This window comes from Rhinichthys klamathensis, unplaced genomic scaffold (assembly GCF_029890125.1).
Source record: "Rhinichthys klamathensis goyatoka isolate OS25496 unplaced genomic scaffold, OSU_Roscu_1.1 h1tg000359l_1, whole genome shotgun sequence".
Classification (NCBI taxonomy): Eukaryota; Metazoa; Chordata; class Actinopteri; order Cypriniformes; family Leuciscidae; genus Rhinichthys; species Rhinichthys klamathensis.
Window position 1 is genome coordinate 851323 of NW_026606868.1, and position 12012 is coordinate 863334.

Consider the following 12012-nt stretch of genomic DNA (forward strand, 5'->3'; position numbering starts at 1 on the left):
GTCATGTCCGAAATTAGAACTGATGAATCACCGATTTATTGTCCGAAAGAACCGATTCGCCGAAATGAGTGCAACAAGGGCGGATCTTACATTTAGCCGACGCCATGGCAACAGAAGCTAAGCTAATCTGCTAAGGGCTTGTAACAAATAAGTTTTATGAGTGTCAGAACCTAGAATGTAAAGGCTAACGTTACCGTATATATCTCTTTAGGTTATATGGTTTATGTATTGTTTGAATTGATAATTTTGGGGGCACCTATGTTATTTAATCGAAACACGTTAACAGTCTGTTCAAACTTATCTGGGACTACTCTGCTACGCAGGACTGAATACTTATTTCTCAGTGTGCTGTATCTACTGGTTAAATGGCGTTAAATGCTTTATATCGGTTCGTAATGTCGCTCGTTGGAAAGTTTATTCAAAGTGCGTGACAAGTAAGTCAGGGATTGTTTATGTGAACTGCTGCAGACTGTATTTCTCCCCTATAATTTGACTAATAACAGAAGCTGTTATGAGTCCTGCCGTCTTGCGTTCAGCAGCCGCCGCAGATGGTCAGCTGAAGTTCATCTTAAGTAATTATTGGCTAAACTATTGATCCCGTTGGAGCTCTGGACATGTCCGCGGATCACTCAGCGACACAGACCGGGACACACGGCCTCCTCCGCGGCCAGCGCACCCGCTCCTACGGCAGCCTGGTGTCCTCTTCGTTATCACCCGTGAGACAAAGACGAATTGAGCACAAAGTTCAGCCCGGGGAAACTTTGCAAGGACTTTCACTGAAGTATGGCGTGTCTGTAAGTAGGCTAATCAGAAAGCAGGTATCTGAGGAATAAGGTCTTTACTATTTAAACGTTTAGTTTTTTGATAATTACATATTTATCAATATAACTTGTTATTGCTTTACAGATGGAGCAAATCAAAAGGGCAAACAGACTGTACACAAATGATTCAATATTCCTGAAGGAGTCCCTCTTCATCCCTGTCCTGCTGAAAGAGTCTGTGTCTTTCACTAATGGAGTGGAATTGACCGAGGAGGAGACAAGTCCTGCACAAACACACACAGAGATTTCTAATGAGACCCCCCAAAGCCAAACAGACTCCAGCAGATGTGAAGCGAATGCTGATTTGTCACCGGTGGAGTACCTACAAAAGATAGACAGCTTGATCAGTCAGTCAAAACAAGCAGCTGTGAAGACCTGCCAGGAGGGAGAGAAACAGTAAGTTGTCAAAATGAAATTATGACTGCTGACATTATTGTTAGGGTGTTTCAGAGTTCAGTTATTGCAATCGGTTTGTTTGCTGTCAAACGAGTCATTCAGCAGGTTTCAATTCATTTGACTCAGGAGGGGTTACAATGAACATCAGCTGATTCATTAAACTGGTTACACCTAAATAGAAAGCCATTATCCACCAATAAGGAATCAGTTCCGGTTTTTTATTCATACGTAAAACATAACTTTTCCAGTAATGAAATCACCTAAAAATTGAACTTTTGTATCTTAAAGGATCTCTACTATGGAGCAACTCCGTCACAGCAATCTGAAGTCCGACACCACCTCCCAGCAGGCCGCATTGGGAGCTGTTCCCATTACTGTCACCAGACAGACCAGGAATTTGAGGGATAGGGAGGATGAATTCTTCCAGCTCTGATGTAGGCTTTTATTCTGGTGTAGGACTCTTCTGTTTTCTGGGGTTTTTTTATTTTATTTTTTTTATAAATGGAATGTTTAAGGGGGCTCCCTCTTCGGGTTTCATGCCTTTAAAATGTTATGGCGATTGTTGGAGTGATTTGCAATTGTCCTGTTTTTATAAAAAGGTTACCAGCTTTAGACATGCACACATATTAGCACTGTAAAAATACAAGCCTGATGCCTAAAAGTAATAATGTAAATTATAATTCTGCTGTAACCAAAGTAATGGTGGACAGTTTTAGGTGATGTGAAGGACTGCATTTGAGGAAAATAAATCAGGAATGTAGCTTAAAAAATAGTTAATTTGCTAATTGATATTTAATACTACCTCACAAATAATTGATAGAAGTACTAGTTTTAGGAATATTGAACAAGTATTTGGGAATGTGCCATTGGACATCTGCATCTTTCAATGCATAGTTTTGCACTGCAATGAATGTAATATGAAATAGATTAAATGCCATAAACACAAACTGAACTTGGTCTTTTAATCTGGTCTTTGAAATCTTGAGTGGTAATCAGTGTACGTAAAGATGATCTAATGGTACGTTTACATGACAACAATGTACTAAAAATGGAAACGTTTTTTTCCTTTGCGTATCTTTTTCAAAAACTTGCAGTGTAAAGGGACAATGTGTACTTTTTTAATGTATTTTATTATTTAAAATCAATATTTTTATTCATACATATGTCTTCAATGGTGTACAAATACCTCTGCCAATTATCTGACTTATCCTCGTAAACGAAGAATTTTTTATCTTTATATACATGGGACCGGTCCACGGAGGCTTCCATGTAGTTCCGCCATTTTGAAAAACTATAATAGCAGAGAGGGACAAAAAGTACAAGGCCAACGCGTTTCCACAACGCTTTTTCGTTCAGAGCCAGCGTCACGTAATTGAAAGCAGAAGAAACCGAGGAGAAGAGCAGTGAGAGGCGCTTGTCACTGCCCCGGCAAGTTTAAAAGGCTGCATTGCAAATCCTCGTCGCCAGAAAAGTCCAAAATAGATCGTAGAAGGAAACGTGACCGGAGATTACAAAAAACACGAGTTAATGCCGGGATAGCTTCATGGATAGCTTTTTCCAGGTGGATAGAGAGCTAATGCAGGTTAAAGACTTCAAAAGAGACGCTGAAGTTGCCTGCTTTCTTCTCGACAGGTAAGTCAATGTTACAGTCTTAATTACAAGCTTTTTTTCATTGTTTGGTTGTGTACTTTATTTTATAGACAGATGCAAAATACATTTTCACCGCTAGGTGGGAGAAATTCCTACACATTGTCCCTTTAAAACCTGTTTTTAAAAGTTTGCTTTTTTTAGACCCCCAAATGCTGTTGTTGTGTAAATGAATGGCCAAAAATGCATAAAAAAATTCCAACGGAACTAAAGCATACATTGTGTAACAACTGAATTGCAGCATTCCATCAATCATGTGCGTTTCTAACCCGAAACACTTTTAGACGTTAATTGCATGTTCATAGGGTGTGAATTATGAATATGAATGTGTTCCAAACAACAAAATGTAGTCATACATTTACAATACAAATGCATTATAGTAGCTTACAGTTAAAATTGTGTAAATGATTACAATTTAAAATAACATTTCTATTTTTAATATATTGTAAAATGTAATGCAAGCAGCCAGTGATCAGACCATAGACTGTAAAAAATGGATCAGACTTAAGTGTCACATGATCATTCAGTAATCATTCTATTGTTCTGACTTGGTGCTCAAGGAAACGGTGATACATTTTCCCAGGATTCTTTGATGAACAAAGTTAAAAAAAGAGCAGCATTTATTTAAAATAAACAACAACACGTACTGACCACACACTTTTGAATGGTATAGTGTATTGCAACACTGAATGCAAATTACATAAGCAATGAGTGAGGGCTATAAGTAAATCTTTATTTAGTGGTTGTTCCATTTTAGAACACAGTAGATCCCCCTCAGAGATGTTCATGTCAAAATATAGTTGCTGAACGTGTAGTGCCAAGCTTAGATTTGTATATCATAGCCATAACCACAGGGTAACACTAGATGGCAGCGTGAAGAGACTAAAACGTGTTTGGGAGTTTTTGTTATGTTGTTGTCCTAGGAGGTAAATATTTTAGCTCAAAATTGTTTAATAGTATTAAACAATACAATGTGCTCTAATTTACAGCAGAGTGGCAGAACCCCAGTGGTTTATGCATAATTATTAAAAAAATAAGTAGTCTAGAAAACCTCCATCCAACGCAGCTGTCTCAGAGCTTAAAAAAAAAGTTGTTGATCTGAGCTCGCTCAGGCAGTGGTTGTGGCTGTGACTGTGTTAACAACACTATCAGGCCACTGAATGATCTAATATTCATTAAAGGTACAGCAACACTGTTTCAAAGGTTGAACTGAAATCCGATGCCGTCAGTCAGTCACGTTCTGCCTTTTCAGTTGCATTGTATGCAGTTTGAGATCACGGGTGGCTCTCCATGCCAATCCTGTAAAAAGTCTGTCAGTGCATCACCGTCCTCATAACGTCTCGTTCTCCAGCAGTTTGTTAAGCCCATTGCAGATTTTGGTGAGGTGGGGTTTGAGGGGCCCGGCTGGGTTGTAAAGCTGGGTGAGGAGCTCAGGGTCAGCGTAGTGGTTGAAGACGTGATTGATGCGTCCGTGAGATTTTGCTGTGAGGTGAGTATTTACAAGCTTCAGAAGTATGTCCCTACTTTCTTTCAGGATCCCTGACATAACCGCCTTGTCAAATGTAAAATCTACCTGAAAAGGGAAAGAAGAGACTTCAGTGAGCATAAAGTACAGAACTGGTTACAATGGCTTTGTTTAGAACTGCACCACTTGATTTGTTAAAAAAGCTGGAAGCAAATTTTTTGCCACTTAATGACCAATTGACAAATAAATAATTAACAAATCAATCAATCAATTGATTCTTTAATTTCTGTAAAAGAAAAGTATTATCTTATATCATATCATATATCATATCAATCACATCTTATCAATCGTATCCTATCCCCACTATGCCAGAAGGTGGCACCCAAAACGTAATCATAATTTCCCAGACGTCACATGAGTTGTCAATGGTCAAAATTGTCAAATGGTAAACATTTTTGTCAATGTTTTAACTGTGATTAGAAATGGCCTGTTTGTTCTATTCTATTCTATTCTATTCTATTCTATTCTATTCTATTCTATTCTATTCTATTCTGTGCACTGTTCCAGATGGCACCCAAAAAGTAATCATATAATTTCCCAGATGTTAGTTGTCAATGGTCAATGTATGTTACATTTCTGCAGTCTAAACTTTAGATTGTTCATTTAATTGTTTTACCACCTTATTCAGTGCCAATATAAATACATGGGTTGGACAATGAAACTTAAACACCTGGTTTTAGACCACAGCATTTATTAGTATGGTGTAGGGCCTACTTTTGCGGCCAGTACAGCACCACTTTGTCTTGGGAATGACAGATATAAGTTCTGCAGAGTGGCCAGAGGGATTTTGAGCCATTCCTCTTCCAGAACAGAGGCCAGGTCACTATGTGATGCTGCTGGAGGAAAACGTTTTCTGACTGGCTCCTCCAAAACACCTTAAAGTGGCTCAAAAATATTTAGATGTGGTGACTGTGCAGGCCATGGGAGATGTTCAACTTCACTTTCATGTTCATCAAACCATTCTGTCACAAGTCTTGCTGTGTGTATTGGTGCCTTATCATGCTAATACACGGCACACCCTTTAGGGTACAATGTCTAAACCATTAGGTGCACATGGTCCTCCAGAATGGTTCGGTAGTCCTTGGCAGTGATGTGCGCATTAAGCACAGTATAGGGAATGCCATGATATTGCAGCCCAAACCATCACTGATCCACTGAACCACCCCCATGCTTCACTCTGGGCTGCAACCGCTTTGGGGCTTCTCCACACTGTAAATTCTACGGATGTGGAAAAAAGGTGGACTCATCAGAGAACATGTCTCACATTGTCCACAGCCCAAGATTTGCACTGTTGGCACTAATGAAACTGACATTTCACATTGGCACGAGTGACCAAAGGTTTGGCTATGCAGCCCGGCCGTGAATATTGACTGTGCAGTTCCCAACGAACAGTTTTGGTGGAAACAGGAGAGTCAAGGTGCACATTTAATCCTTCAGTGAGTTGGGCAGCAGTGGTTTTATGTTTTTTTTGGATACAATCCTGGTTAGTACCTGGACATCCTTTTCAGACAGCTTCCTCTTAAGTCGACAGTTACTACCTTGGATACCGTAGCTCTCGATACACCACAAAGACTTGCTGTCCTGGTCACAGATGAGCCAGCGAGACGCACACAAACAATTTGTCCTCTTTTGAACTCTGATATGTCTCCCATTATGTTATGAAGATTGCAATATTTTATGTACAGCTGTGCTATTGCTCTGCTAATTCAACTTTCACACTCTGCTCTTACTGATGGAATGTAAAATCAGAGAAGATTGGCCACCAGGCCGCACATATACAGTAGAGGCGTGAAACCTCCAACACTATATCGGCCAGTCTTTCAGTATGTATATATATATATATACACTTACCTAAAGGATTATTAGGAACACCATACTAATACGGTGTTTGACCCCCTTTCGCCTTCAGAACTGCCCTAATTCTACGTGGCATTGATTCAACAAGGTGCTGAAAGCATTCTTTAGAAATGTTGGCCCATATTGATAGGATAGCATCTTGCAGTTGATGGAGATTTGTGGGATGCACATCCAGGGCACGAAGCTCCCGTTCCACCACATCCCAAAGATGCTCTATTGGGTTGAGATCTGGTGACTGTGGGGGCCATTTTAGTACAGTGAACTCATTTCCATGTTCAAGAAACCAATTTGAAATGATTCGAGCTTTGTGACATGGTGCATTATCCTGCTGGAAGTAGCCATCAGAGGATGGGTACATGGTGGCCATAAAGGGATGGACATGGTCAGAAACAATGCTGAGGTAGGCCGTGGCATTTAAACGATGCCCAATTGGCACTAAGGGGCCTAAAGTGTGCCAAAAAAACATCCCCCACACCATTACACTACCACCACCAGCCTGCACAGTGGTAACAAAGCATGATGGATCCATGTTCTCATTCTGTTTACGCCAAATTCTGACTCTACCATCTGAATGTCTCAACAGAAATCGAGACTCATCAGACCAGGCAACATTTTTCCAGTCTTCAACTGTCCAATTTTGTTGAGCTCTTGCAAATTGTAGCCTCTTTTTCCTATTTGTAGTGGAGATGAGTGGTACCCGGTGGGGTCTTCTGCTGTTGTAGCCCATCCGCCTCAAGGTTGTGCGTGTTGTGGCTTCATAAATGCTTTGCTGCATACCTCGTTTGTAACGAGTGGTTATTTCAGGCAAAGTTGCTCTTCTATCAGCTTGAATCCGTCGGCCCATTCTCCTCTGACCTCTAGCATCAACAAGGCATTTTCGCCCACAGGACTGCCGCATACTGGATGTTTTTCCCTTTTCACACCATTCTTTGTAAACCCTAGAAATGGTTGTGCGTGAAAATCCCAGTAACTGAGCAGATTGTGAAATACTCAGACCGACCCGTCTGGCACCAACAACCATGCCATGCTCAAAATTGCTTAAATCACCTTTCTTTCCCATTCTGACATTCAGTTTGGAGTTCAGGAGATTGTCTTGACCAGGACCACACCCCTAAATGCATTGAAGCAACTGCCATGTGATTGGTTGATTAGATAATTGCATTAATGAGAAATTGAACAGGTGTTCCTAATAATCCTTTAGGTGAGTGTATATATACAGGGTTTGTACAATGAAACTGAAACACTGGCCAATATAGTGTTGGAGGTTCATACCGTTTAATTAATTTAATGGAACATAAATTCAGAAAATACTGCTCAAAGATGTTAGATGTTGTGTACCTCGTGGAAACTGATGGCTGTCATGGCTCCTTGGCGCAATTTCTTTTGGAAATTCTGGGCAAGCTTTAGCTCCTCATCATTGAATCGATTGTGCCTGAAAAGTACCGCTATCTTCACCACCACCTTAATGAGGTCTTTCACCACTTTCTGGGCCTCTGAGCGGTTCCCACTGTACTCTTTTGACACACGGTAAAGCTCATCTAGAATCTCACTGCTGGTGTCGTCGATAAACATCTGTACCACAGACTTGTTGGCCATTTGGCTCAGGATCTTTTTCTGGGCCTTGAGAGCCATGTCCTTGGAGCTGAATGCCTCCATATCTTAAAAAGGAAAAGGAGAGATTAATAGTAAAGCAAGAGACTAGCATAATAACAATGTCATGTAAAATGGCATATGCATATGACTTATCACATGGTGAAATTTCTGAAATATTCTCATGATTAACTGTGAATTTTCTGTTGAATTTTATTTCTGTTTGTGTATTGGTAAGAGTGTCAGCCCTGAGAGAACTCCCACCATGGGGAAGTCCCCTTGCAGTCTAACTTTAACACTTTCTTTTCTTCAGGGGAAAGCTCATGCCATACAGGACCTCATCATTGCCCACACACCTCATAAACAACACTAATTGTTCTCAAGACTCTCATGACGTGTCATCATATCCAGCACTAGACGCTCAATGCTGCTCAATGTCATCCAAACATCTGTGATCAGTGTGACTATAGCAGTCGGTATTTCATCATGTTTAAATTTACATGATGTTGTTGTGTAGTATAATTAAATGCAATAATATTAGCTGAACTTTATGCATTTTGGCTGATGTAGAACACAGCATAGCTTCGGATTGCTTCACAGATTGTATAGTCAGGAGAACGTGCAAAGACATGTCCGGAAAAAACCCTCATTGCATAGTACTCTCAAGTTCCTACACGAGTCTTCAGCTTGTATCATGAAACAGGCATCTATGTGCTTAAATATGTTCTTCGATGTATTAATGCAAATTGGAGGTCTTACATATTTGCTACGCTGTAGAGCTCTTGTCATTGTTGATTATCTTTTTGTCCAGAATTTATAAAAAAATCTTAGCTAAATAGATTACAGATATACAAATGCAATAACTGCAAAGTATATTAACATTCAAATGACATGCACTGTGGTCTTTTAAATGAATCAAGACATGCCCAAAGTGATGTCATATTTCAAAGCCGTATTAGCTCTGTTTTGCTTTTTAAATCCAATTCTGTTTATGGCGAACCAACCTGATTAAATTTTAATGCAGTTAGAGTTTCATTTCCTAATGAACTCTATTCAATTAGAGTGCATTAGAATAGCCATTATGTTCTGTGACATGGAACATCAAAACAACTACATAAATACTGATTTGAACAAATCAACATGCTGTACACTTCAGTTGAACTGTGAAAGCAGCATAATCCTATGGTTTAACACTCACTACTTCTCATTTACTCTAATTAGAGCAAAACTGATCTGATGTCTAGTGTTTGACAATGTCTACTTTTTTTATTTGATTTTTTAAGAAAATAAATATAAAAAGTTGGTTCTGCTCTGGACTTCAAACTGTTCCTAAACATTTGATCAGATCAGGCTTATACTGGACTTGATTTTCTTTGCATTTTTTACTCTACATTACCTCATAACATAGTAGGCTACTAAAATATAGTATGAAATATATACTATTTAAAACATAATTTTAAATAAGAAACCACAGTTTGTGTGTGAATAGTCAATCATGTGCGTCAGGCAAGAGTTAATATAATTTGTTATAAAATGATTTTTAAAAATAAAAGCAATTAAATAATAATTGTAACAATTCTTCATATTTGTAAAATATTTTTTAATCTTAATATTATTTGATAAAATACATTATTTAATAAAATAACATTTATTCATGAATAATCATTAGTTAATAATTGAATATTAATATTATTTGATAAAATGTATTATTTAATACAATTTATTAAATAATATTATTCAGTTAATACTGTATATTTATCAAATAATTTTAAGATATTTTTTAGGGCCCACACCGAGCTCATTCGTACCTGACAAGATGAGATATAAGCAACTTTACCTTAATTTGATTACGATTGACTTTTAATCCAAGACTCTTAGCTAAAAAACATCTAAGGCAATCTAAGGTCAAGCAAATTCATTAATTTTATACCTGTTCAGTTATAATCAGCTGAAATTGCCATTTGTATCCACTCTCCTGATTTAAAGGTTTGTCACAGACAAGGTAAATATTTAGCATTCCTCAGATGACTTCCGCGCATAGCCTGAAGCTCTCTCTCTCTCTTTGTGTTTGTGTGTGTGTGTTCACATGTGTGTAAAGCCCAGGGGATTTACAGGATGTGAGGAATCATGTTGTTCTTCCAACCTAAAGACCACAGTAGTCACCCTGTCATTACAAAGCAGCAAGCCACAGCACAAGCTCCAGTGACAGCACAGAAGAGACGGGTCAAAACCTGCATCTGAGATCCACAGCCTACTCTCTGGGGTTTTTGATTCAGAGGGGTAAAACGTGACGTTTACAATAAATGTATAAAAATGAAAGTGCGGAAAGTCCTGTTTTAAGTGTGTGAGTGGGACTTTGTTTCTGAATGGCTCTAGGCTAATTTAAAACGATTTAAAGACAGCCCTGCTGAAAAAAAAACTCCTGCTTAATCCAGTCTGAGATGGTGTACTGATCTTAAACTGAAACATTTTTTAGATAGGCTAAGCTGGTCTTCAGCTGGCCTCCCTCTGAAACCAGCCAACAGACCAGCCTGGGCGTCCAGGTATGACACCAGCATAGGTTGATGGTAATTTTAGCAGAGAGAAAACTACCTAAATGATCCTAAACCAGCATTTATTTAAGCTGGTTTATAATGATGTTCTTCATTAACAAAAAGACAATGGTCTTTCTGATTCAGCTGATTGACTGAGATACCCCAGCTGGTTTAGCTAGTTAAGTTGCCTGGTCAGCATACCAAAACCCCATGGTCCAGCATCCAAAACACAACATATGCAGGTCTTTTCAGCCTGGTATTCTCTAATAACAGGCTTAGACTCATTATTCTGAGGAAATCATTAAAGAATCAGGCCTTGTATGCCCATGTTTTAAATAGTTTCTATACCCATCTACACTGACATACATGTAATACGGCGAGTTTGTTGCTTGTTCTTGCGCAATGTGTCTCCCCCTCAGTATTTCCCCACAGCACAGTGAGATTTGAGTATGTGATTATTACATACCCCCTTATTACCCAATACAGCCAGTATGTTTTTTAAATGAGCATTTCTATTCTATGCATGGGGTAAAGGTCCAGTGTTGTTTTTCTTTGTAAAGTTAGCACTCATATGCATGTGTGAGGCTCTCACTCAGCCTGAGAAGTTGTTTTTTAATATGATCAAACAATGTACAAACCTGATCATAAGGGAAGTGAAACTCTGGGCTGTTTGGCACAACTTTCCCCCAACATTTTTTCAGTTAAACCCACAACAGCTTATTTCTCTTGACACATGCTGCTACAAAAAAGCTCACAATCTATCCATAGCCTGAGTTCACCAGGGTTAGGACACTGCTGACCCTGAATATGAGGCATCACACTCTTTATTTCAATACGAGGTGTGTTTTCTTCAGATTATAACAGAGACTGGACGTTGTTTTGTTTATAAAAGGTCCAGCGAATGGAACATCAACTATCTCAGTGTTTTAGTTGTTTAACATGGGAGTGGTTGAACAGAAAAACAAGTTTCAACTTGACATTATTGTCTACAAACCTCCATATGTTTAAAGCAGACACTTTTAACCAAAGCAACTCTGTACAATTAAAGTCTCTCTTGCTGTTAAAACAGAACGCTGACATCTTTTTTATCTTAACAACTTCTGGAAGAGCACCATGCCTTTAATCCATTGAAGTAACAACATCTCGTGTACATAATCACAGAGCTCTCTATGATGGAGGAGAGGGCAGAGGTCAAGACCAAGACAAACTCACCTGGCTTTTCTCTCGTTCACTCTCCCTCTTCTGTTTGAACTCTCTGTCCTCCCTGCGCGCTCAGATCAGGTGTTTGAAATCCAGCATGTGAGTGATGAAATAATCTCCTCAGACAGGTGAAATCAAAGAAAACTCCTCTACAAACTCTTTTGTGCTGTAACAAGCCCTCTGTAACAAGATAATTTGACTTGTACTTCCTTGAGGAACTAAATGTATAAGACACACCCATGAGTGTGCCTCTCTCTCTCTCTCTCTCTCTCTCTCTCTCTCTCTCTCTCTCTCTCTCTCTCTCTCTCCACCCTGTCAGTGCTAGCTGCTGACATGGTGTGTCTGCTTGCCCTGACAAGTGCAACCCTTGTAAAGAATTCAGCAGTAATCCTGGATGCGGCCCAGTGAAAGGAGAGGTTTTAGTCTCTTTGTGATCAGTAGA

The 12012-nt window shown here is 39.2% G+C and overlaps 2 protein-coding genes across 2 annotated transcripts; one reads left to right on the forward strand and one right to left on the reverse strand.

Annotated features, from left to right (window-relative positions):
• The first annotated feature begins 66 nt into the window (after positions 1-66).
• lysmd1 (LysM, putative peptidoglycan-binding, domain containing 1) lies at positions 67-1698 on the forward strand. Its single transcript, XM_056233112.1, has 3 exons — positions 67-794; positions 907-1217; positions 1506-1698. The coding sequence occupies exons 1-3, from the start codon at positions 615-617 to the stop codon at positions 1648-1650; spliced, it is 636 nt and encodes a 211-aa protein (XP_056089087.1). The 5' UTR covers positions 67-614; the 3' UTR covers positions 1651-1698.
• Positions 1699-3576: 1878 nt separating this feature from the next.
• tnfaip8l2b (tumor necrosis factor, alpha-induced protein 8-like 2b) lies at positions 3577-11791 on the reverse strand. Its single transcript, XM_056233110.1, has 3 exons — positions 11583-11791; positions 7585-7904; positions 3577-4437 (listed from the first exon to the last, which is right to left on the reverse strand). Exons 2-3 carry the CDS (start codon positions 7900-7902, stop codon positions 4195-4197), a joined length of 561 nt encoding a protein of 186 aa, XP_056089085.1. The 5' UTR covers positions 7903-7904; positions 11583-11791; the 3' UTR covers positions 3577-4194.
• Between the last annotated feature and the right edge of the window lie 221 nt (positions 11792-12012).